The 27,037-nt window shown below is 42.8% G+C and overlaps 1 protein-coding gene across 2 annotated transcripts in view; it reads left to right on the forward strand.

The window, feature by feature from the left end:
* Positions 1–24,602, forward strand: part of AMDHD1 (amidohydrolase domain containing 1) — a 28,226-nt gene extending 3,624 nt beyond the window's left edge. For both annotated transcript variants that reach the window (XM_030214617.1, XM_030214618.1), the window contains 7 exons: positions 540–604; positions 3,652–3,929; positions 6,784–7,009; positions 8,714–8,838; positions 17,112–17,205; positions 21,303–21,463; positions 23,733–24,602. In XM_030214617.1, the coding sequence (XP_030070477.1) occupies positions 540–604; positions 3,652–3,929; positions 6,784–7,009; positions 8,714–8,838; positions 17,112–17,205; positions 21,303–21,463; positions 23,733–23,838 (1,055 nt within the window). In that variant the 3' untranslated portion in view covers positions 23,839–24,602. The remainder of the gene's footprint in view (positions 1–539; positions 605–3,651; positions 3,930–6,783; positions 7,010–8,713; positions 8,839–17,111; positions 17,206–21,302; positions 21,464–23,732) is intronic.
* Positions 24,603–27,037: the final 2,435 nt, after the last annotated feature.

Here is a 27,037-nt window from a genome sequence, read left to right on the forward strand (position 1 = left end):
TACTAAGGTGCACGATAGGCATGTTAGCATTTTTAATGCATCCATAGAAATGTATAGGCGCATTAGCACTTAACGTGCCTTAACTTTTAAAGGTGCATTAGAAATGCTAACACACCGTAAACAAACCCCATAGTGTATTCTAAAAATATTATATGGTTTTAAAGCTTTCTTTTAATTCTTTATTAAGACTCTTATAGTATCTGTACTTTTGGGTGAGGGTCCATAAATGTGAGACAACCCTTTCTTTTTGTGGATTTTAATATTTTAGGGAGTCTTTTACTAAAGCTTAGCTCGAGTTATCTGTAGCAGGACCCATTTTATTCCCACGGGCCCTGCTGCAGATAACTCAAGCTAAGCTTTAGTAAAAGACCCCCTTAATGACAGTTCAGTTTTACAGCTGAGAAAATCAGCACAGCCTACTTGGAAGTTCTATAGAAGGACTATCCATGGAACCCAGAAGCTCATTTTCCCTGTGGATTTTATTAGCATTTTAGAAGGATTTTACTTTAAGTATTTTTTTTTTAATTTGTGTTTTCCAGGCTTGGTCGATGCACATACACATCCAGTTTGGGCTGGTGACAGAGTTCATGAATTTGCAATGAAGGTACCTATATGTGCATCTTTTTACCTGTTCTTTAATAGAGGAGTGTGGTAACCGTGTTAGTCCACTCTTAAGGTTATCAATAGAAATCAAACAAAATAAAACATGGAAAAGAAAATAAGATGATACCTTTTCTATTGGACATAACTTAATATATTTCTTGATTAGCTTTCGAAGGTTGCCCTTCTTTTTTTTCCGATCTGAGGAAGAAGGGCAACCTTCGAAAGCTAATCAAGAAATATATTAAGTTATGTCCAATAGAAAAGGTATCATCTTATTTTCTTTTCCATGTTTTATTTTGTTTGATTTCTATAGACTCTACATGGAATGTTGCTATTCCACTAGCAACATTCCATGTAGAAGTCGGCCCTTGTAGATCACCAATGTGGCTGCGCAGGCTTCTGCTTCTGTGAGTCTGACGTCCTGCACGTACGTGCAGGACGTCAGACTCACAGAAGCAGAAGCCTGCGCAGCCTTCTACATGGAATGTTGCTAGTGGAATAGCAACATTCCATGTAGAATCTCCAATAGTAGCAACATTCCATGTAGAATCTCCAATAGTATCTATTTTACTGTCATAGTAATGCTTGAATGTTTTCACTTATATACACTGTCAGCTAGCACATTTGCTTATTTCCGATCTGACGAAGAAGGGCAACCTTCGAAAGCTAATCAAGAAATGTATTAAGTTATGTCCAATAAAAAAGGTATCATCTTATTTTCTTTTCCATGTTTTATTTTGTTTGATTTCTATTGATACTGGTTCTTTGAAATGTGCTAAAATCATGCCATAAGCTGTGTTAACACTTTTACAAGTAGTCAATATTCTCACAGTGTATCCATAATATTCATTCACATTATTTAGTGAACAGGCAAAGTTTTGAATCAGGAGAAACATTGCTGCTTAAAGCTAAGTTATATTATACTAGTTATTTTGGAAACTAAAGATATTTAAGAAGAACACTATTTAAGGAGAATTATATGAAAATGTTGAAAAAAAAGGAAAAATCTGGAGAAAAGCGGGTTGATCAATGACGATGTGAACAGCACCATCATTATATTTGGAACATGGTTTCCCGGATGGTATATGCTATTAAGAATTCTGAAGATCCCCGTTCACTAAATAATGTGGATCTATGCGAGAATATTGACTATTTGTAAAAGTGATATGATATATAGTGTCTGGGATAATATGGAAATTGCTTATTGATGAGCTGTGTTAAAGCAGATATTGTAGACTGTAAAAATCAAAGGGGAATTCCAGTGTATAACAGTATTTTGGGATTCAGGGGCAGGTGAGAATTGTACAAAACGAAAACATTGAATAGTTTCAAAAATAGTTAACCATTAAAATCCAGGAAGAGGGAGGGGACGGACCATGGTACCTGTTTACTGCCTGACCAGTGGATCCTGACCTGGATTACAACACTTCTTATTTACACGGTGGCCACAGAATTTTGCACAGCGGCTGTCTGAGCAGTTTGTGATGTCAGCATACCTCCTAGTTAACACACTCGGCTATAAGACAAGACACAGACTGAAACTTAAAGTTAAAAGCAGTTTCACCAGATTGTACAGTTAGAAACACAGGTCAGCAAGCAAGTTGTAGGTGATATCTTATTTGGGAAGTTATTGACTTGTAACTAGCTTTTTAAGAGCAACATTCTCTTCAGTGGCAATAATAAAATTCAAGAAAGCCTAGGGATGTGGACTGCATATTGCAGTTAAGTGGCCTAGTGGTTAGGGTGGTGGACTTTGGTCCTGGGGAACTGAGTTCGATTCCCACTTCAGGCACAGGCAGCTCCTTGTGACTCTGGGCAAGTCACTTAACCCTCCATTGCCCCATGTAAGCCGCATTGAGCCTACCATGAGTGGGAAAGCGCAGGGTACAAATGTAACAAAAATAAATATTGCAGTTAGCAAGGATGCTTTTACTGCCTTCGTGCTAACTGTAGATATGGTAAACGAGCAGTAAAGAACTTTGGTAACTGTACAGGAACATACTAGGAATATTCCCAGCTTCACACAGGCTTTGCACTTTATGCAAATTTTTGTAACTTGTGCACGGTAAATACAAAACTTTGCTCCACTGTAGTAAAAGGGCCTCACATGTTTTTAAATTTTGCACATTCAAATTGACTGGAACATTAATCTCAATGAAATTATTTCACTGACTTTACTATAAATAAAGTTTTGATAATTACTCTATTAAAGTATGAAAAAAAAATTACACCTAACACACATTTTGGCTTCTAATTAAGAATTCTAATCCTAGATGTTTGGAATTTTAGGGATTTAGTTTTGAGGCAATTAAGGTACTTTCCCAGGGTGAGAAAGATAGGGGTTTATTGTTATATTCACATTGCACACAATAATAAAAAAAATTGGAGGCTTTTTTAGATGGATTCCATTCAATGACCCAACACACAAGTTTACTTCGTCAGCCTCCAGTTCTCCAGACCCCACCAAGTGCATCTGCACCCTTTTCTCCCAGTTGCCCTCAGTATCTGCCAGTATAGCCCCTTCTACCACCTTAGCATCTGCTGCCTCCTCTTAGTCCCAGCATCACCCATCAGCCTTGGCCCCTTGCTTCCGCCTGCCCAGTGCCAAGAAGCTTTTCAGGGTGGTAGGAGCTTACTACTTCCCTCCTCTGCTCAGTCTGCATCTCCTACTGCGGTTGCTGGCACTGCATGGGAGTTAAAAATGCAAGAACAGGCGCTTTCTATATCCCATAACAAGCATCTGCTCTTGTGATGCCGGCTGTCACCTAGCAGTGATGGCAGCTGCTGGGAAATGTTATCATAATATCCCCTGTACTGACCATATTTTGGAGTTTTTCACTTGTAACTGGACACCTCTAATTCTACATTGGAATGTTTTTAATCATGGTTTTCCACATATAACTGAAAATAGTTGTAGGTGGAATTATGTTTAAGGTCAAACTTTGCCTTCAACCTTTTGCAGAATGGGTGTTAAGTTAACTGAAGCTTGGCAAATTAACTAACCACACTGAAAAGTGATGTATTAAGAGAATGATCTACTGTTCTTAGCTTGCAGGTGCCACCTACATGGAGATTCATGAGGCGGGAGGAGGAATACATTATACTGTAGAACATACCAGAAATGCCTTGGAAGAGGAATTGTTCAGTAGCTTTCAGCACCGTCTCTTACGCATGCTCCGCGCAGGAACCACATTGGTTGAATGCAAGAGTGGATATGGTTTAGCCCTAGAGACAGAACTAAAGATGCTTAGAGTCATTGAACGAGCACGAAGGGAACTGGATATTGGCGTGTCTTCTACTTACTGTGGAGCTCATTCTGTGCCTAAGTAAAAAAAAAAAAAAAAACTTGTTTTTGATTTAACATAATGCGTCATCATGATCTATATCTTTTTTTCTTCTTAGAAAGCTGTAAAACAAGTCTACGTAACCTTATGTCAAGGATCACATTTTTCAAGGAAAGAAATTTAAAAATTTTAGCAATTTACTTGACAACAGATCTTGTGCATGCCTTGGTAGCATTGGTCTTTGTAGCCAGAAAGGTATAGGATTTAAATGTATGCAAGCATCACTGTTCCTTTTGAGATGTGCGGTATATACCCATACTGTGATGACCACTCAGAAGAGTCCTTTTACTAAGCTGCAGTATAAAATGGCTTTAGTGTGCCCTTATGCGGGATTTTCTGGCACGCTAAAGCCATTTTTACCATAGCAGTAAAAATGGCATATTTTTCTTTTTTTGTATTACCGACACCTATTTTGTAGGCGGTAAGGGCTCCTACAGTCATTCTATGCTAATGTGGAGGAGTGGCCTAGTGGTTAGGGTGGTGGACTTTGGTCCTGAGGAACTGAGTTCGATTCCCACTTCAGGCACAGGCAGCTCCTTGTGACTCTGGGCAAGTCACTTAACCCTCCATTGCCCCATGTAAGCTGCATTGATCCTGCCATGAGTGGGAAAGCGCAGGGTACAAATGTAACAAAAATAAAATAGATACTATAGGAGATTCTACATGGAATGTTGCTACTATTGAGATTCTGTTGCTACTATTGGAGATTCTACATGGAATGTTGCTACTTTTGGAGATTCTACATGGAATGTTACTACTATTGGAGAGTCTACATGGAATGTTGCTACTATATGAGATTCTGTTGCTACTATTGGAGATTCTACATGGAATGTTGCTATTCCACTAGCAACATTCCATGTAGAAGGCTGCGCAGGCTTCTGTTTCTGTGAGTCTGACGTCCTGCACGTACGTGAAGGACGTCAGACTCACAGAAGCAGAAGCCTGCGCGGCCACATTGGTGATCTGCAAAGGCCGACTTCTACATGGAATGTTGCTAGTGGAATAGCAACATTCCATGTAGAATCTCAAATAGTAGCAACAGTGGAGGAGTGGCCTAGTGGTTAGGGTGGTGGACTTTGGTCCTGGGGAACTGAGTTCGATTCCCACTTCAGGCACAGGCAGCTCCTTGTGACTCTGGGCAAGTCACTTAACCCTCCATTGCCCCAGGTACAATTAAGTACCTGTATACAATATGTAAGCCGCATTGAGCCTGCCATGAGTTGGAAAGCGCGGGGTACAAATGTAATAAAAATGTGGATGCTCTGATTAGTGCAGAAACACCCACTCTCCACCCCGACACACCTCCTCTGTGATAAAAAAAAAATTTTTTTAGCACACATTTTGCACGTGCGGATCAGGAACTTACCGTAGGACACCTGTGTGTGTTCCACAGCAAGCCCTCATTAGCACCTCATATCCTTCTAGCTGATTACAAGCATATATGCGTCCAGCTTCTCCTACATAAGCGCGCAACTGTGGAACGCACTACCAAAAGCCATAAAAACAATGCACGGCCTAGCAATCTTCCGAAAACTACTGAAAACCAACCTGTTCAAAAAGGCATACCATAATGATCCATCCTAAATACTAGACAACTAGACTCTACATGAACTAGACAAAACCGAAAACTGCACACTAGACTGATAACCTACGAGCTACTAATGAAATTTAAGCAATACGCACAACCACTTTATTTCATATACCGGAAATGAACTTTCTATAGTTGATTGTCTAACTTTGGTCCTGGGGAACTGAGGAACTGAGTTCGATTCCCGGCACAGGCAGCTCCTTGTGACTCTGGGCAAGTCACTTAACCCTCCATTGCCCGCCGCATTGAGCCGAAGTCGGCCCTTGCAGATCGCCAATGTGGCCACGCAGGCTTCTCCTTCTGTGAGTCTGACGTCCTGCACGTCAGTTACCCAGGACCAAAGTCCACCACCCTAACCACTAGGCCACTCCTCCGCTCAGTTAGTGTTTTGTCTTTAAAACACATTGCTAATTAACAAAAAGTAGTATATCAAATAATGATAAACATTAAACCTTAAAAGTTGGAATAAAAGATGAGTGTTGGATTTCCTATTTTTCTCCAAGACTGTCTAAATTATTTTAGAAATTTTTGTTCTCATTGATGTGGCTGGACTCTGGCAATACTCTCTTCTGAACTTATAAATTTATTTGGGTTTGAGCTCCTGGACATGAGTGAAATAGTTTTCAAAGTCATTTACCCTGGCTTGACTGAAATTGCTCTCTTGGGAAGGGAAGGATTAGAATTTTGAATTGAACTTGTGCCTTTCTAGTAGTAACTCAAGGCACGTTACGTTCAGGTACAATAGGCATTTCCTTTTTCCCAGAGGGCTTTTAAAATCTGTTTGTACATGAGGCTATAGAGGGTTAAGTGACTGGTGATTTTGGGCAAGGAGCATTAATGGGATTTGAACTCTGGCTTTTCTGGTTCTGGGCCTGCTGCTCTATTAGGCTACTTCTCCACTCTGACTGTGTAGTGTAGAAGTATGGTGGACTTCAACAGCATGTATGCTTTGAAAATTACAGTAAAGCAAATGACCGTAAAGTGCCTGTGTACTTTGCAACTATGCAAGCTGTTTGAAAACAGCCCCCAGATTGACTTGCTTGATGTTGGTAACTAAGGAAAGGTTATCTCCTCAAACACTTGATGACCCTGCCTGTTTCTTGTGAAGTATTTTGCACTGCATATAAATTCTAGCCAACGGGTTATTTAGATTTGTACAAGTAGGGTGCATGTGTATTTTTTTTTTTCAGAGACTGTGTATCTACCAAGTTTTTATCCCACATTATAATATATTTGTTTTTATTTCAGAGGAAAAACTGCCTCAGAAGCGGCAGATGACATCATCAACAATCATCTTCCTAAGCTGAATGACCTGATGCAGAGTGGTGACTTGCGTGTTGATAATATTGATGTATTCTGTGAGAAGGGTGTGTTTGATCTGAATTCCACCAGAAGAATTCTTCAGGCTGGAAAAGACATAGGACTACAAATTAACTTTCATGGGGATGAGCTGCATCCAATGAACTCTGCAGAGGTACTTCTGTAGTAGAGTAGTGGAGTTGTTTTATTTTGCTCTTAAATGCTAGTGAGGCATGGTGTGATTTAAGCAGTTTGCCACTCTCAGATTAATAAGAAAAAAAGCATACATTTCAAATACTGGGAGAATCCAGCCATATACTGGCTGGATTTCTTAGATATATTTCTTAGATTATCCCATAGTGCTCTTGCATTATTGAAATGTCTTGTAGGGAAAGTTGATGGTTGTGAAAAAGTGATGCAACAGCTAGAGATCTGTCTTGCATCAGGAAGTTAAATTGGAAAACTAGATCGACCTCAGGCCTTTTGCCTGCTGTAATGTTTTTTTTTCTTCTATAAAGGGGAGATGTAATGATATTGCAGATGTACTGGCTGGTAATGCAGCCTTAGACCTCTGCAGGATTGATACGAAAAATAAAAACTAATGGCCCAGTATTCAGCCGGCAGTGGTCAGCATTTTGATCACCACCACTGGCTTTATCCCTGGATATTCAATGCACTTAACTGGCTAAGGTGAACTGCATAGAGAGAAGATTGCATTTTATGTGGTCCTATTTAAGCGGTTATCTTAGCTGGTTAAATGCTGAATATTGCACTTAACAAGCTAAATGCCATGTCCACCCCTGGAATGCCCACAAAATAGCTGGGTTTGGCTGCATTTTCAGCAGCACTATCCAGTTAAAGGCTGCAGAATATTTATTTATTTATTTATTTATTACATTTGTATCCCACATTTTCCCGCATAGCAGTAGGCTCAATGTGGCTTACAGGTTCTGGAGAGGAGAGTACCAACTCCGGGAATATATGCAGAGTGGAAAATAGAGTAACAGTAGGTGCAACGAAGCTGATAAGGTTCCGGAAAAGAGAATACAACTCTGGGACGAATATATAGTAGCAAATAGAGAGAATTAATCCCAATGAGGCTGATAAGTCTCCGGGGATGGGACTATAGCTTCTAGTGAGCAATACAGAGTAGGATAAGGGTAGAAGTACACTTAATTAGGGTTACCATATTTTGTCCTCTTAAAAAGAGGACACATGTCCCGCCCCTGTCCCGCCCACACTCCGCCCTTTTTGCATCCTCACCCCGTCCCTTTCACATCCTCACCCCACCCCCTGTCACATATTCCCCTCCCCTCCCCTTACTTACTGTCTACTGCCCTGGTGGTCTAGTAACTTCTTCGGGGCAGGAAAGAACCCCCTCTTTCCTGCCCGGAGCATTGCCTTGCCCTGCATCCTTCTCTGTCTCGGCTCGCCCGCCCGCAAATCCGGACAAACGGGCAGGCGGCCAAAACCCCCCTGACGCTCCGGACATGTCCTGAAAAAGAGGACATGTCCCTGGAAATCCGGACGTATGGTAACCCTGGACAAGCGACTTAAATGGCCAGGACCCTCTCCAGGCCATTTAAGTAATTTAGAATATCAGGCTCTTAATTTCTAGTAATTCAGAGGAAAGAATATAGATGTTCTCAGCTGGCCACAAACATTAAACAATTTTTTCTTTGTACCTGCCTGCGTGTTAGATATCTGGTGACATGACCTGAGAACACTTTTAAATAAACGATTTTTGCTTCTTTATAAACATATTGTAAGTACCGCTTAAGTAAGCCACCCCAATAGATTTCTTCTATGGTCCTACTTTTTGGAAAATCAAGTTAAGGTTTTTTTTATTTGTTTTTTGTTTTTTTAACTTCCTGCCTAGCTTGGAGCAGAACTGGGGGCACAGGCTATTAGCCACTTGGAAGAAATTAGTGACAAAGGCATTGAAGCCATGGGAAGTGCAAAATGTGCAGCTGTCCTGTTACCAACAACTGCCTATATACTAAGGTAATAGCTCTAGTTTGAATACTACTACTTAACATTTCTAGAGCGCTACTAGGGTTACGCAGCACTGTACAGTTTAACAAAGAAGGACAGTCCCTGCTCAAAGGAGCTTACAATCTAAAGGACGAAATGTCAAGTTGGGGCAGTCAAGATTTCCTGAATATAGAGGTGTAGTGGTTAGGTGCCGAAGGCGACGTTGAAGAGGTGGGCTTTGAGCAAGGATTTGAAGATGGGCAGGGAGGGGGCCTGGAGAATGGGCTCAGGGAGTTTATTCCAAGCATGGGGTGAGGCGAGGCAGAAAGGGCAGAGCTGCTTCCATTTCCAGGTCAGGATATATTTTATAATTTTTAGTCTACTCTCATTCTTACCATTAACAACTTTTTGGAATTCTTACATTTTTTACTGTTGTAAATTTTCCATCAGTGAATGGTTTCCATCTGTGTCTCACACCCTCTAGCAGCAGCCAGAATTTGAATGATTACATTGGTCTTTTTTTTTTTTTACTTTGTTGGCTTACATTATCTTTTTTTTGCCATAGTCCTCACTGAGGGTGACAAATTATGTAGATCATTGGAATATACTGAGGCAAAAGACAAAGGGTGTAGCTCATTACATATATTCCATTAACAAAATTGATGCTAACAACCAAGATTCAAAATAGGAGTGTCATTTTATGAAAAGTAGGTTTTCTGGAGCTGTTCATTAAAACAATGAGAGGCATAGATTCAGCTCATACATTGTGATAAAACTCATTTTCTGAATTGCATTTGTAAACAAATTCTGGTCTTAAGAGTCTTGAATGTTGATCCTTTCTCTGGGCTAGATGCACTAAACCTTAACAACCCTCTAACAATCCTTTAACGAAGGAAATTCCTAATCGTTGCATGCATTAAAGGCCTTTTTTCTACGAAGCAAGCAGCTAACGAAAACGGAATGCAAAGGAGAAGCTACCATGGAAATGTGGACATTTCGGAATGCACTAACCATACCGATGATTGCAACAAATCATTTACCGTCAGAAATTCTACGTGTGCTCAGACCTGTCATTAAGGCCTGAGCTATCATCTCCCCGCTGCCCCCTGCTCCATAAAAATCCAAGCCAGCATGTTTAAAAAGAAAAGTGAGATACAAACACAAACACCTGGCTCTCCGCTTTCCCCTGCATCATTACAAAACAAAACATACTGCTTCTCCCTGCAGCTTAAAAATCCTGTCTCTCCCCTTCTCCAACAGCTTTGAAAATTAACACTCTCTTCTATCCCCTGAAGCCAATTTTCCCAGTACTGTAAACAAACTGCAAAGAGGTCTTTTGTTACAAAAGGGGATTTATGAGGGTCGTTCTTTTTAGAGTTATCTTCAACTGCACTCTTCTGCTAGATCAGATAGCTAAAAGGCTTGCAGGTCGGGATCCTCCCCTCTCACGCCCCAGTCTGACGTAAGCAACCTACGTAGGTTTAATACGTTTGTGGCTGCTCTGCGCATGCTTAAGGAGCAAATTAACGACGGGGATAACGAACGCTTGATACATTGTTCTTTTCAATACCGCACCGAACATTTCTGAGCTGTTTTTTTTGTGCATTCTTCGTTGTTTCAAATTCGTTAAGCACTTTTACGATTTAGATTTTTTTAACGTTTGGTTGATGCATCTAGCCCAGAGATTTGTTGATGATTGCAGCTGCCATAAACCTGTTAAGAGGGCAGAAGGTTAAGGGCTTTGGGGTGCAGATGTTGACCCTTTCACTTTTTCAAACTGATCTCTCTCTCTCTCTCTCTCTCTCTCTCTCTCTCTCTCTCTCTCTCTCTCTCTCTCATATGGTCTTCAATTTAAAATATACCAACTTCTTTTTTTCTCACAGATACCTTTCCTTCCTATTCTTTTTGTTGCTGTGGGTGTCCCTTCCAGACACCACTTCTCAGCTTGACCACCTTTGCTGTGAACTGTTTCAAAATTATGGTGGAAATGGCCTGAGCACGGCAAGAAATTCTAGAAGGCTAAAATATTGCACGGAAAAACATGTAACTTCCATGGTACAACCTGAATCCAATCCATGCCTTTGATTTGAGGATCAAAGTTTCACTTGAAAACTAAATTTCTTGATTGATAAATTTCCTATTCTGCCTTTCATGTGGAGGCTCATTTTGAAAGCACATAGACTTACAAAGTTACAAAGGTTACTATCGTGCTCATTTTCGAAAGAGACGGATCTCCATCTTTCGACATAAAAGGGAAGATGGACGTCCTTCTCCCAGAGACGTCCAAATTGATATAATCGAAACCCATTCCTTAGCGTCCCTCCGGACCGGTCCAGTAACTGACTCGTGGGTAGTGTACTCCTTCCAGCAGGTGGAGACTGCATAAAAAGCGGGTGATGGTGTTTTGTAATGATTGCAGGCGTTTTAGACTAGACTGAGGTAATCCAACATATGCAATGTTACAGTAATCCAAACTGGTGATGACATGGGCATACTGTATAAAGACTCAGAATGCAGATTTCCTTAGCGTCCCTCCGGACCGGACCAGGATTGGACTGATGGGCTGTGCTCGCCTTCCAGCAGGTGGAGACTGAGAAAATACTGGTCCGGTCCGGAGGGACTAAAGGAAAACAAATTAGCAAGTAAGATCTAATTTCTCCATTTATTTCATTTTATTTTTATTGTATTTGTATCCCACATTTTCCCACCTATTTGCAGGCTCAATGTGGCTTACATAATGACCATGATGGCGATCGCCATTTCCAGTATGGCAGATACAGAGTGACCGTGTTGAGGTTCTTGTATAATAAACACATCAGGAATACGGAAGAAGGGTCGCGTTGTGAACAATTCGAGTCTTAGTTTCATTAAGTTGTGAGATCGAGCCATTTAGGTTGGGTCATCAGGGTATGCCTTTTTGAATAAGTAAGTTTTTAGTGATTTCCGAAAGTTTGATAGGTCCTGAGTTGTTTTCAAGGTGAGTGATAGTGCGTTCCATAGTTGCGTGCTTGTAAAGGAGAAGCTGGATGCATAGGTTGATTTGTATTTAGTTCTTTTGCAGCTTGGGTAGTGTAGGTTTAGGTATGTGTGTGTTGACCTTGTGGTGTTTCTGGTTGGAAGGTCAATGAAATGAGGTCTCTAGCATGTATTCCGGGGTCTCACCATAGATGATTTTATGCACTAGAGTACAGATATTGATTTGCATTCAAGATTAAGGAGTCCTTTTACTAAGCTGCAGTAAAAAGTGGCCTGCGGTAGTGTGGGCGAGTGTTTTTGGTGTGCACCGGGCCATTTTTTTACCGCGTCTGGGGTAAAAGGGCATTTTTCTAATGGGCGTGTGCAAAAAATGAAAACTAGCATGTGCCTATTTACAGCCTAAGCCCTTACTGCCATCTGTTGATCTAGCGGTAAGGGCTCACGTGCTATATGTGTAGTAACCATTCGGTGCACGCCAACTGCCGATGACCGCCGGAAACACTTTGTGTGATAGAAAATGTAAAAAATGAATTTCCACCACCAGAATGAGCGTGCACCAAATCCAAAATTACCGCCAGAGGGGTGTGCTAGCCTGGTGGTAGTCTAATTTTGGCGCGTTTCACTCCCGTAGGCCTAAAAGGGCTCCTAAGTGATTGTCTTTTAACCAGGTTGCTAGGGAGAAAGGTAGAAAATAAGAAAGATATCGTCTGCATACAGATAATGTAGATGTGCCCAAAGATTGAATTAACGCGGCAAGGGGGCTGAGAAAATTATTAAACAGAAAGGGTGATAAGAATTGAACCCTGTGGAGACACCAGAAGATAAAGGAAGCTGAGAAAAAGAATTAAGCCATAGAGAAAGAGGTGAAAGAGACAAGACCGATTGGATTAGGTAAAAGTTACAGGGCCCAGTGTTCAGAGGGACTTAGGTAGAAGTGGCTCCTACTCAGATAAATCAGGTAATGACCTGGTGAGCAGGACTTTCAGTGGTACTTACCCGGATAATGCTGCTGAAAATCCAGCAGTACGTGGCAATTTGGGGCAGAGCCAGAAGTTCTGGGTAAGTGAACTCAGCACAATAGCTGTCTTAACTTGCCTGGGTAGGTTTAGTTTTATACACTTATGTTCTGCTTATACCTAAACGGAATACGAAATACATACATAATCTTTAAAAACCTTAAAACTAAACAAATAAAAACTGTTATGATTGGGGTCTGAACCCCTCTCAAACTTACCTCTTTCCTGGGGGTCAGCTTCTTAGCTGGCTTCTGTTTCTTTTCTCTTTCCTTTCTGAGCTGGCTCTGTCTCTCTGTGCTGGCAGCTTCCAGCAGCATGGGGTTAATTGTCTCACTTCACTACAGCTGTGTGTGTGTTGCCTGAGTTGCTCTAACTCTCTTTGGGTGTACTGGCTTCAAGTGTTTCACGGTTTTGCATTGGTGTGGGTTGGGCCTCTCTGGGTCAGTGTGCTTTTGCCTAGGTCTAGGGAGTGTGACATCATCAGGGAGGGCCTTGATAAGGAAGTGGTGTTGTTTCCTTCAGGGCCTTTGCAACAGTGGTGTTTGCTTTAGGTAGGGTGGTGCAGTGTGCACTTCTGATGTTGTGTCTAGTTTCCCTGCTTGCTTTTGCTAAGGTCCAGGTTAGTGTTAGTGCAGTGTGCACTGGTGTCTATGTGTTTAGCTTTCCTGCTTTTCCCTTTGGTTCCCCTGCTTTTCCCTCTTGGTTTTGGAAGCATTGCTATGTGTAGGGCTTTGGAAGCTCTGTTGCTGATAGAAGTACTTCAGGGGTTGGTGTTGTTAGGAACACTGCAGAGTTTGCTGTTAGAAGTACTTCTGGTGTTTGTGCTATTGGGAGCATTGCAGTCTTTGCTGTTGGTGTTTGGTGATTTAGAATCACTTTTGGCTTATGTGTTAGCTTCCCTGCTTTTTCCTTGTGGCTCCCCTGTCTTCCCTTTTAGTGCTAGGAGCTCTTCTGTTTGCTTGCCAGAGTAGTGCTTGGGAAGCACCTTGTTAGTTGTATCTAGCTTGCTAGAGCAGTGCTGAGGTAGCTTGTTAGTTCTGTGTTTAGCTTATTAGTGTAAAGCTCTGCTTGTAGCTTGGTGCTTAGTAGCACCTGTGTTAGCTTTGTGTTTAGTTCCTGCTCTGTTAGTTTAGGGCTTAGGAAGTCCCTTTCTTGAGCAGGGATTAGGAGCTCCTGTTTAGTATAGGGCTTAGGAAGTCCTTTTGTCAGTTTACGGTTAGGAACACTCCTGCTGGTTTAGGGCTTGGGAGCACGTAGATCAGTTTAGGGTTAGGAGCACTTCTGTTTCCAGTCCTGGTCCCTATGTCATCCGGTATCCAGTAAGTCCTGTCGGCTACTCGAACCCAGGAGCTCAACTCTTGGGGGGCTTAGTAGCTAAGTACAGGTGAAGCTGTTGGACCAGTCCAGGGTGCTCCAGTCCCGTGTTCCGGTCCTGTGTCCTCCAGTCCGGGGGACCAGTCCAGGGTGTTCCAGTCTGGTGTGCTCCAGTCCAGTGTGTTCCGGTCCGGTGTGTGTTCCAGTCCGGGGGATTGCAGTCCATGTGTTCCGGTTCGCTGGGCAGTGCCTGCAGTCCCTGCCGGTGTGCTTACCCAGTGTTGGTTGGTGGGTTTTGCCTGCTGCTGTCGCTCCTCGTCAGCAGCCCAAGGGCTCACGTTTGCTCCAGAGCCCGGCCCCGCGGGCTCTGAACCTGAGAACCTGACAAAAACATCCATTAAAATACAATTCATACAACATAAAACCCATCATAACACATCATGCTTCTCTGCCTGTCCGTGTGGTGACTTCCCTCATTTTCCTGACACAAATTTAATTCAAATTCACACACCTACCAGCTAGTTTAAATTTTACTTCAATTTAATAGGCTCTGACAAATAGATTGTACTATAAACGTTTCTTAACTTGGAGGGTTAGGGAGTGGAGAAGTAGCTTAGTGGTTAATGCAGTGATCTGAGAACCACGGGAACCCAGTTTGATTCCTGCTGCAGCTGGGCAAGTCACAAGCAGCTGCAGCAGGAATCAAACTCCATTGCCCCAGGCACAAAATAAGTGCCTGTATATAATATGTAAACTGCTTTGATTGCAACCATTCTCTTTCCCTTTTCACTGTGTCTATAATTTTAATATTCATCAAAAGTTGTTTCCACAACATTGGGCCTGCCACAGAGAAGAACTCTCTTATGTATTTTCTCGAAATGTACCTTTTTGCAGTGCTGGAATAGACAAAATCAGTGGTACCTAGATATGCAGCACTGGTATTCAGATATGATCTGGCACAGAATGTATTTATTTATTTATTTGTTAGGATTTATTTACCGCCTTTTTTGAAGGAATTCACTCAAGGCGGTGTACAGTAAGAATAGATCCAACATGAGCAATAGGCAATTCCAGCAGTAAAAATATTTAAATAACAATACAAAGTATGGCATAGTCAGTGCTGTAGCGAGGGCTAATGACATCCGGGGTGGGTCGCCGCTGCGCACCCCCCCCTCCGGAGCGAACCCCCCTCCTCCCGGACCGCATTCTTACCTGCACTCGGAGCTGCATCGGCCCTGCTGGTTCCCTGCTCTCTCTGCCCCAGAACAGGAAGTAACCTGTTCCGGGGCAGAGGGAGCAGGGAACCAGCGGGGCCAGCACCCCCCGAGCGCGTGCACCCGGGGCGGACCGCCCGTCCCGCCCCCCCCCTTCCTACGCCACTGGGCATAGTATACTACTTAGTATCAACACAATACTTAATAGAACATTTTAATTGATAGTGAAGGGTAAAGCAAAGATGTAAGGTAAGAGTAAGAAGAGTTAGTAAGTAAGGTGACTGATTTAAAGAAAGTTGCGCATGAGGTCAGAGAGATGGTTAAATATTATCTCAGCTAGGGTAGAAGTGGATAAACATGTCCTGCTGCAGTATGTGCAGCCCGAGTCCCTCCTTGTGTGTGTGAGTGAAACTAACAAGTTAGTTACTGCTTGCATTACCATTAAAGGCCTGGTTGAAGAGCCAAGCTTTCCTCTGCTTCCTGAAGTACATATAGTCTTGTGTTAAGTGGAGCCTTTCAGGCAGTGCATTTCAGAGTGTGGGGTCTACTCTGGAGAAGGCTTGCTTGTGGGTATCACATCGTGTAATGTCTTTTGGAGAGGGTGTGGTTAGTGATAGTCCTTGAGTGGACCTTAGTGTCCTTGGTGGTGTGTGGAGGATCATCTTATTCTTCAGATACTCAGGGCCATTTCCTTTCAGGGCCTTGAAGATCAGACATAGAGTTTTAAATTTAGCCCTGTATTGTACTGGTAGCCAATGAAGTTTTTGCAAAAATGGTGTGATGTGGTCACGTCGCTTGCAACCTTCTGAGTCTTGCTGCTGCATTCTGAATCAACTGGAGCTGGTGCAGGCCCTTTGTAGTCAGACCATTGTATAGTGCATTGCAGTAATCCAGTCTTGATGTTATCATGGCATGCACAACTGGGATAAGATTTACCTTCTTGATTTAAGGAGAAAGGCAGCGTAGCTGTAGCAAATAGTAGAAGCAGCTCTTGAAGGTTGCTTGCATTTGGTTAATCTTAACAGTATTCCAAGGTTCCTGACTTGTGATTTGAGGGGGAGTTCGTACTTCCCAAAGGGGATTTTGATGTCAGGTATGTATCCACTTGTGTTAGGGACCCAGAGAAGCTCAGTTTTACTTGGGTTCAGGCAAAGTTTGTTGTGTTTAGCCCATTCTTGAATTGATGTTAGACAGGTAATCAGTTTATTCAGGCTGTAGGTAACTCAGGTTCAAAGGGTATGAGTAGCTGCATCATCCCCATAGATGTAGAACTGAGTGTCCATTGACCGAATCAGCTCAGCTAGTGGTTTGAGGTAAATATTGAACAGAGTAGGTGCCAGTATCGATCCTTGTGGTACCCCGCAGGTCAGTGTCCATGGTGGTGATGAGTTGCTGCCAAACATTATGGATTGTTGCCTGCCTGATAGATAGGATCTGAACCAGGCAAGTACTGTTCCATTGATACCTGTTTCTGTCAGTCGTGCTAGCATTATATCATGATCCACAGTGTCAAAAGCTGCTGAGAAATCTAGCGGTACCAACATTGTATATAGATGGATCCTGTGTCCGAATGAGTCTGGTTCTTCTTTGACAATATAAAAGTTTCAGATGCCGCTCTTATTACTGGATGTAACTGAAATTTCTGCAGTATGAATTTTCTCCACATTTCATAAAGCCTTCTGTGGCGGTTAGCATTTATACACAGATCTTTGTAAGTTAAATACATAAGCTATAGAATTTTATGTAAAGAAATTGTATGTAATTTTTTTTTTGTTTTTCCTAGACTCAATCAACCACGAGCCCGTGATATGTTAAAAGCTGGCGTCATAGTTGCTCTTGGCAGCGATTTTAATCCAAATGCATATTGTTACGCAATGGTAAGCAGGCTTGCTTAGAAAATGTATGTTACCACACACCTAAATAGTTATTGAGTTTTTTTAAATATTGTATTTGAATGACTCTCCATTCCAGAGAAACAGTCATAGTTTAATGATGTCTATTAGGAATAAGGGAAAATTAGGTCTTACCTCATCATTTTCTTTCCTTTAGTCCGACCAGACCGGATATAACCCACAGTTTTTGACTGTCAACCAGTGGATGGAGACAGAGAAATAAAGTAGTTATGTGTGATCCACACATTAAGGGCACCTTGCAGCATTACAAAACTCAGCATGTTGAATGGCCTAGCAGTGGTGTTCCTTGTTCACACTTCCAGTCAAATGTTGTTATTTGAAGAAGTTACTGTACATAAGTATTGCCATACTGGGAAAGACCAAGCATCCTGTTTCCAACAGTGGCCAATCCAGGTCACAAATACCTGGCAAAATCCCAAAAAAGTGCAAAACATTTTATACTGCTTATCCCAGAAATAGTGAATTTTCCCCTAGTCCATTTAATAATGGTCTATGGACTTTTCCTTTAGGAAGCCGTCCAAACCTTTTTTAAACTCCGCTAAGCTAACAGCCTGTACCACATTCTTGGCAACGAATTCCAGAGTTTAATTACATGTTGAGTGAAGGCATGGGGTAGCCGTGTTAGTCCACTCTTAAGGTTATCAATAGAAATCAAACAAAATAAAACATGGAAAAGAAAATAAGATGATACCTTTTTTATTGGACATAACTTAATACATTTCTTGATTAGCTTTCAAAGGTTGCCCTTCTTCCTCAGATCGGAAATAAGCAAATGTGCTAGCTGACAGTGTATATAAGTGAAAACATTCAAGCATTACTATGACAGTCTGACAGGGTGGGAGGAGGGGGGTGGGTAGGAAGTATGCATGGGGACATCAAAGCATATCATTGATATTCTAACAGGTTGGGTGTGGATAGGTGAGGGGAGGGTGATCAACAGAGACATACAGCTTTATGGTTTATAATGGGCTAGGAACCCCAGATCCTTGTTAAGTCCTTTCTGTTGGGTGTTAAAATATTCAATCATTCTGACTTCAAAGGTCTTACATTCTTGTATGGTTTTAAAGTTACCTTTCAGGATTCTCACTGTGAAGTCACTGGTACAGTGTCCTGGTCCTGTAAAATGTTGACCAACAGGCGTGGGAACCCTGCTGGCACCAGTATTGTTCATATGATGTCTATGTAAATTGAATCTTGTCTTAAGCATCTGGCCTGTTTCTCCAATATAGCATCCTTTTTACCTCTTTACCATTTTACCTCTTTACCTCGGTGTCTGAAATGTGAGAATAAAGTTGATAGGAGCCCTATCGACGGAAGGAGAATGTAGCCACATGGCTACTGTTTTGGATCAGTTTAGCACTAGATAACTCTCCTTGAACCAGAAAACTATTTTTTCCAGAGCCAGTTGAAAGGAAGCAAGAGTGGGTGATGCTGAATCTGTGGTGTGAACCAGCAGAATGTCACAATAAAAGACCTGTATTATAATTGTTAATGGGCTGAATGAAGATATTGAACATAAGGGTTGCCAAGACCGAACTTTGTGGGACGCCGCAGTTCGAAGGGTGAAGAGTGGACTGGGATATACTGCTGGATATGGTCAACTTTCTATCTCACAGAAAATACAAAAAGCAAGAAAGTCGATCATTCCCTGTTATGCGAGTTTCTGTTCTGTAGTCTGGATCAAACCCTGGTTGCTTAGGGTGGAGGATGTTGGTGCCTGATTCTGCTCATGGCAATTCATGCTGCAAGTCCCATAATGCACCAGGATGAGGTGGACAGAAATTCAGGACTGTCCCTATATCTCCAGTCTGGAACTGGGCACATGACAGCTCTGGACCTTATGTAGATTAGTTCACCCTCCACTGTCACAGGTACAAACTCAGGCCTCTATTTGGTAAAAATAATGTACTTGTGTGGCATTTTACCACAGGAAAATATAACGCAGGATTCACTGACACAGCTTCCTGCGGAACATTTTGTTGTTTTTGTCGCCAGTTACATTACACACTCCGATTTTTTACCCACTATGTTTTCAAGGCACTGGTCAAGTTGCAAAAACACAGAACTTTCCTCTGATCCTTTGTTAAAACGCATCACCCGCTGGATCTCATCCTAGCCCCAATTCCTTGTAAAACATGTAGCCCACCCACAGACCTCCCCCACCTTCAAATAGCTTGTTAATATTTAGACATCCCCTGGTACTGGTTGGTCTTACAGGGCATCTGAGCACCCGACCTGCCTAGCCACCGATGGTTCAAATCCATAGCTCTGCCGCTTTACAGTTCTGGCATAAACTGAGAGGTCAATATTTAGCTGGTGGCATTGTGTTTTTCTAAACACTGAAGACTGCTAGCAAAGTTAAGATTTTCAGTGCTGTGATCAGGTCTGAAAATCGGAGTGAACTGCGATACCAGTATGACCGATATGGGCAAAGTTAGCAGTGCTATTTAAATGCTCCGACTTGGCCCCTTTTACCTATGTGAGCAGTGGCATTGAATATCACTGATGCCCGTCTACCTTGCAGGACTGCCCCTGGACCACCCCTCAACTGGCCAGTTTCACTATGGCCAGTTAGATTCAATATTCAACAGCCCTGCCTGGTTAAGCCTCGCTGAATTTTGGCAGATGGCAGATGGTACAGTGTCCTGGTCCTGTAAAATGCTGACCAACAGGCGTGGGAGCCCTACTGGCACCAGTATTGTTCATGTGATGTCTATGTAAATTGAATCTTGTCTTAAGCATCTGGCCTGTTTCTCCAATATAGCATCCTTCGTTACATTTTTTACACTGAATGATATATACCACATTGGAAGATGAGCAAGTGAAAGATCCCTTTATGTTGAATGTTGAGTGAAGAAATATTTTCTCCGATTTGTTTTAAATTTACTACGTTGTAGCTTCATCGCATGCCCCCTAGTCCTAGTATTTTTGGAAAGCGTAAACAGACGCTTCACATCTGCCCGTTCAACTCCACTCATTATTTTATAGACCTCTATCATATCTCCCCCTCAGCCGCCTTTTCTCCAAGCTGAAGAGCCCTAGCCGCTTAAGCCTTTCCTCATAGGGAAGTCATCCCATCCCCTTTATCATTTTCATTGCCCTTCTCTGCACCTTTTCTAATTCCACTATATCTTTTTTGAGATGCGGCGACCAGAATTGAACACAATATTCAAGGTGCGGTCGCACCATGGAGCGATACAAAGGCATTATAACATCCTCATTTTTGTTTTCCATTCCTTTCCTAATAATACCTAACATTCTATTTGTTTTCTTAGCAGCAGCAGCACACAACAGAAGGTTTCAACGTATCATCAACAACGCCTAGATCCCTTTCTTGGTCCGTGACTCTTAATGTGGAACCTTGCATGACGTAGCTATAATTCGGGTTCCTCTTTCCCACATGCATCACTTTACACTTGCTCACATTAAACGTCATCTGCCATTTAGACGCCCAGTCTAAACGCCCAGTGTTATACTCTGTTACACCGTTCTCCAACTAGGTCAGGAGCTGCCTGAAAATCTATTGAGATAAATTAGAGGCATTGTAAAATAGAAGTACTTTGAACCAGTAGTGTAGTCAGGAGCCTTTACAGGGGGTGCATCGCCCCCCCCCCCCCCCCCCCCCCCCGTACCTCCACCACCCCTACCATAGAATCCTCTCAGCAGCTTCACGCAGCAGTGGCGCCCAGGCTGCCTGTGGCCTGCTCCGGGACTTCCTCCCTGAACCGTCCTGCCCAGATGGTTCGGGGGGGGGAAGTTCTGGAGCAGGCTGCAGCAGCCTGTGACTGTTGCTGCCAGGTGAAGATGCCGAGAGGATTTTAAGGGGGGGGGTGTCTGACGGGGTGCGTATACCTCGGCGCACGTATCCTAAATACACCACTGTTTTGATTTGGGAGCATCTTGCTCTTGCGTCTGGACTGATCTCTTGAAGTTGGTTTCTTTCCACTCTTCTTGTGTCGTGATTTTATTTAAAGCACAGCTCTGAGCCAGATTTACTTGTACCTATCAATCATTTATTTGTGTGATTTACATTTTCGTAACCGTTTTACTTTCTCTCCTAGCCAATGGTGATGCATTTGGCTTGCACTAATATGAAAATGTCAATGAATGAAGCGTTAGCAGCAGCCACCATCAACGCAGCTTATTCTCTTGGAAAATCCCAGAGTCACGGCTCTCTAGAGGTTGGCAAACAAGGCGATGTCATCATTATCAATTCATCAAGGTGTATATTTTATTCCCAACTTTTTAGGAACTGATTTTGTTCAGATTTTGAAGTGTATTTGCAACTTTTTCTTTCACTAGGATTAGCCCCTGTAATTTTGTTTTCTTAATCCAGGATGTATCAGTGAATTTATTTAAAAACTGATGTTAGTTTAGTGATTGCACATATTTTGGGTACAGTGGGCTCTCTATTCCACAGCAGTGTATACAGGAAACATTGATCTCCTTTCTGTATACACCTATGTGTATAAAGAGAATGATATGTGGGGGGGAGGGGGGTATAGGAGTGGGAAGGGTAATGCTCAATGCATAATAGAGGGACATGTGTATTATTAGATAGGAGAACAATCCTTTGAAGGAGCACATTAAGAGGACCCACCAGTAAATATTGTTGGGATAATACACTGAGTAAAACACGAGTTATAAATATTGGAGTTTCATATAAAAGTTTATTGTTAATAGTTATGCATTGTACAGTAATTATACATGTACACATTATAGATATAGGAGTAGACAAGAAGGAAGGGATAGGGGAGAAAAGTTTGGAAAACATTGATGATGGACATTTCAGGTTTAGTAATATGTACTAGACTTTGCTGTTATACGATTTATATTGACAGAGATGGAATTGTATACCATGTGACCTCATCAATAAAAAAATTGTTGAAACATAAAGAGAATGATATGGTCATCCACTGCAGTATATAATGAAACAATGTATAAGAGCAAGGCCAGCAAATGCAGGATAGGGTAACGAAGACTCTCTGGAATAGATGATGCTGTGTTGACACTCGCTGGCTTTTTGATGACAAGTAGCTTGAAAGACATTATGGAGCAAGGTGCATTTTCGGTAAATAAGTCCCATTGCATAAAGTGGGACCTGTGGTAAAGAACGTGTTAATGCATTTTAGCTTCCCCTAATGCAGAAGCACACCTTAGTAAACTTAGTCCATAGTATGCTGAGTTAAAATCGGGAATTTTGCCATGAGACGGGGTGGCCTTGGGCGCCTGGCCACCTTCGGCTTAGGCCCTCTCTGTTTTTATCGTGGTGAGGCTGCCAAGCCCTACCAGCTGAAGACATTGCGCCTGTGCCGAACGAACAGCATTTAATTCAGCAGGCACGCTTTGGCCGCTAATGCCAGATCTCCCGTACGTTCGCAGGAGAGCCGGCATTATAGTTTAGTAGAACTTTTGCTCTATCACCTGGGCTAACCAACAGATCTAGGCGATGTACAGATTGCTACATAAATTCCAAGGTTGAAAATAGACTGCAAAAATAACAGGAAAGGCTCGTCCACACATCCCAGCAACACTCATGCTTAGAAGGCATCGGTGGGGGGGGGGGACGGAGAGGTGAGTGAGAGAAGAGGGGGCAGTAGCGACCGAAGCACACCTGCTGAATTAAATACTGCTCGTTCAGCCAGTGCCGAAGCGAGGGCTAATGGCACCCGGGGCGGGTTGCCGCTGCGCACCCCCCCCCCCCCCCGGACCGCATTCTTACCTGCGGGAGGGCCGATCCGCCCCGAGGGCATGTCACTCGGAGCTGCGTCGGCCCCGCTGGTTCCCTGCTCTCTCTGCCCCGGAACAGGAAGTAACCTGTTCCGGGGCAGAGGGAGCAGGGAACCAGCGGGGCCGGCACCCCCCGAGCGCGTGCACCCGTGACGGACCGCCCCTCCCGCCCCCCCCCTTCCTACGCCACTGCGTTCAGCACAGGCGTGACTTAGGCACGAGATGTCTTTGGCTTACGGGGCTTGGCATCCCCGCCAACAAAAGTAATATTTTATTGCAACGGCAGCTGCGAGAAGGGGGAGAGAATATTGGGCTCCCTCAGTCCACCGCAGGTTACTTTCTAGCGCCGCTTAGTAAAAGAATCCCTTAGTATTTTTACTTTTAGCTGTCATCCTTTGCTCTGTTTGTTGGATTTCTATTAAATAGTTCACTAGGTGTAAGCCATTAACCAAATTTAGGACTTCATATACTAATGTCAGTGGGGGCTATTTATTAACTTAATCAGTTATTCCCTTAACTTGAATTAATATGCATTGTTTAGTAAATAGGCCACACTGAGAATCATTGGGCTTGTGTTATCTAACATGCATTAACCACAACACACATTGCAAAGTAACACACAGGATAGATGAGGCAAATTTTGAAATGCCGATGAGAGATTTCTACTAGAAGACTTTTTTTTTATAGGCCCGTTTATGCTGAGATTAAAAGCATTTTTCTTAACCTGTAACTAAACATCTTTTTTTATTAATGCTTTTTAGGTGGGAACACTTGATTTACCAGTTCGGTGGTCACCAAGAATTAATCAAGTATGTTATTGTTAAAGGAAAAATTGTCTACCAAAATGACAGAGTTCTCTCTTTCTAAACATTCCTGAAAGATGCTACAGCGAAGCTAATCAAGAAACCAACATAAAATAGATAAAATCCAACTGATATACGTTTCTCATGAATAGTATCTTACATATTCATATTAAAGTTGGAGTAAATTAGTTCAGTATTTCAAAATCGAAATAATAATGGCATGCAAATAGAAAACATTTATTGCACACAGGTACTGGATTATCTTGGTCTTATTCTGTAATAATACTTCTTATGTGTGTTTTATGAAATTATTGAAAAAGCAGTCTAGTGGTTAAGAGCTCCAGGGCTGACAATTAAGGAGGGAAGCCCAGTTCAAATTCCATTTCTGTTCTTTGTGATCTCGGGCAAGTCATGTAACCTTCCATTTCCTCAGGTACAAAATTAGATTGTAAGCCCTCTAGGGACTGAGAAATAGCTGGAGTGCCTGAATCTAACTCATCTCAGGCTACTATTGAAAAAGATGGAGAATTTAATCCAACTGAATACATATCTGAAATCTTCATATTTCTAGGCCTCTTGACCACAGATTTGACAAAGGCCAGCATGAGTTTTTATTCCTTCCTACCCAATGGAATTTGGGAAGTATTGGGCAAAGGGAGTCAAGAATGTCTCTGTCCTGCTGGAGGCAAAGTAACCCTCCAAAAACTTAACAGAATGGGATTAAACTTGGTATGGGGGGGGGGGAACTGGTAAAAAGGCACAAGTAGTTGAAAATGAGCCAAATTGAAGTGGAGGTTCCAGAGATATAACCGCCCCCCACCCCCTCCATAAAAAAAGACCCAATGCATTTCTTCGGTAGGAGAAGTTCCAGCTTCTGTAGCAGAGAATAACAGAATAGAGTGAAATTTGGCATGTGAGGTGGGGAGGGAAGCAAAAAAAAAAAAAATACGCTGTTTGAAAATAGTCCATATCAGACCCAAGGGTTCTAGAGAAATGAGCCCTGAAAATATTCTCCCAGTATATTTCTATGGGAAAAGGGGTTCGAAGTTCTGTAACATAGAAACAGAATGTTAGAAAACAAAGCGGTTTTCAAGGTGAAATTCCCTACTCTTCCAAACCCCCAAACTGCTACTACTACTACTACTATTTAGCATTTTTATAGCGCTACAAGGCATACGCAGCGTTGCACAAACATAGAAGAAAGACAGTCCCTGCTCAAAGAGCTCCACAGCTCAAAAATACATCACCTGCAAACTGCTCCTTCTCCAAAAGCTATCCCCCTGAAATTGCCTCACCACCATCCTGCAAAGTGCCATATCCCTACAAATTATCCCTTGCAACTGCCACACCCCTAAACTACCTCCTGAAAACTGTCCTGTGGGCAAAGCCCTACCCCCCCCCCCCCCCTTCCAGTCTGATTCTTGGGAATGTCAGTACAGGATATTTCCTGCCTCTGGATGTTTTAACACCTGTGCTTCTAAGCAATAAAACAGACCTGAATCTGTTTAGGAAAACAATAGAAATAAACCACTGTCTCCATAAACTGTGCCTTCACAGGAATTCGCACCTCCTTGGTAAAACAAACCAAATTATATCAGGCCATGCGTGGGAAAATAATTCAGTTATTTAAACTCAGAGGGACAGAGAAAAAAAAACCACACACGCACCTTCAGACACACATCCACACCCCCCCCCCACCTGAAGCCACCCCCCCTTCTCAGCCCTGATAGAGACATTCACTGAGATAGGGTTACCATATTTTGTCCCCCAAAAAGGAGGACACATACCCCGCCCCCTTTCACACCCCACCCTGCCCCCTTTCATGCCCTCACTCCCCTCCCCTTACCTTACTACTGCCCTGGTGGTCTAGTGACCTCTTCGGGGCAAGAAGAGCCCCCTCTTTTCTGCCCGGAGCGCTGCCCTGCTTGCATCCTTCCTGTTGGTGATCTCGGTGCCAATTCAAAATGGCCGCCAAGAGTTGAAGTCTCGCGAGGTCACTTCAACTCTCGGCAGCCAGTTTGAATCGGCGCCGAGATCACCAACAGGAAGGATGCATGCAGGGCAGCACTCCGGGCAGGAAAGAGGGGGCTCTTTCCTGCCACGAAGGTGGAAGAGGTCACTAGACCACTATGCGTAACAAAATTTGTACAACAGGTAAAATAATGATAGGATGAATAAGAACATTAAATACATGATTAGCAGTAGGTGAATACCCAAATAAAAGTTCCCAAACATAGACATGGGCATCGGGAGCAATGGGTTTAACAACATTCCTAGAGTCGTCTCTTGAGGTGATAACACAAAGAACTACATTGCTTGTAACCTTTGCGCTGGAAATGGACAGAGACAGAGTACTCGTCCACGCTCTCATTACCTCTCGTCTGGACTACTGCAACTTACTCCTCACCGGCCTCCCACTTAGCCATCTATCCCCCCTTCAATCTGTTCAGAACTCTGCTGCACGTCTCATATTCCGCCAGAACCGATATACTCATATCACCCCTCTCCTCAAGTCACTTCACTGTCTTCCGATCAGATACCGCATTCAATTCAAGCTTCTCCTTCTTACCTACAAATGCACTCAGTCTGCTGCCCCTCACTATCTTTCTACACTCATCTCCCCTTACGTTCCCACCCGTAACCTCCGTTCACGGGATAAATCCCTCCTCTCAGTACCCTTCTCCACCACCGCCAACTCCAGGCTCCGCTCATTCTGCCTCGCCTCACCCTATGCTTGGAACAACCTTCCTGAGCCCTTACGCCAAGCCCCCTCCCTGCCCGTCTTCAAGTCTTTGCTTAAAGCCCACCTCTTCAATGCTGCGTTCGGCACCTAACCCTTACCGTTCAGTGAATCCAGACTGCCCCAATTTGACTGCCCCTATCGGACCAACCGTTCACTTGTCTATTAGATTGTAAGCTCTTTGAGCAGGGACTGTCTCTCTTTGTTAAATTGTACAGCGCTGCGTAACCCTAGTAGCGCTCTAGAAATGTTACGTAGTAGTAGTACTTAGGCTTTCATTTAGGTATCTGGACTCATTATTTTTGGGTTCAAAGGTGAGAGTGTTCCCGGATTTATCCAGGGAAACCCAAAAGAGACGCAAGATGTTTTTGCTATTGCGCCCAAGAGCTTTGGCAATTGGGGCAAATTTTCTTTTGAGGTATCCATGTGTGTGTAGAGTAATCTTGCAGTCCAAGCAATATCAATTCTTTGACCCAAAACAATTAGAAGATTTTCTAAAAAGCAGAGAAGAGGTCAATATACA

This window comes from Microcaecilia unicolor, chromosome 9, assembly GCF_901765095.1.
Source record: "Microcaecilia unicolor chromosome 9, aMicUni1.1, whole genome shotgun sequence".
NCBI lineage: Eukaryota > Metazoa > Chordata > Amphibia > Gymnophiona > Siphonopidae > Microcaecilia > Microcaecilia unicolor.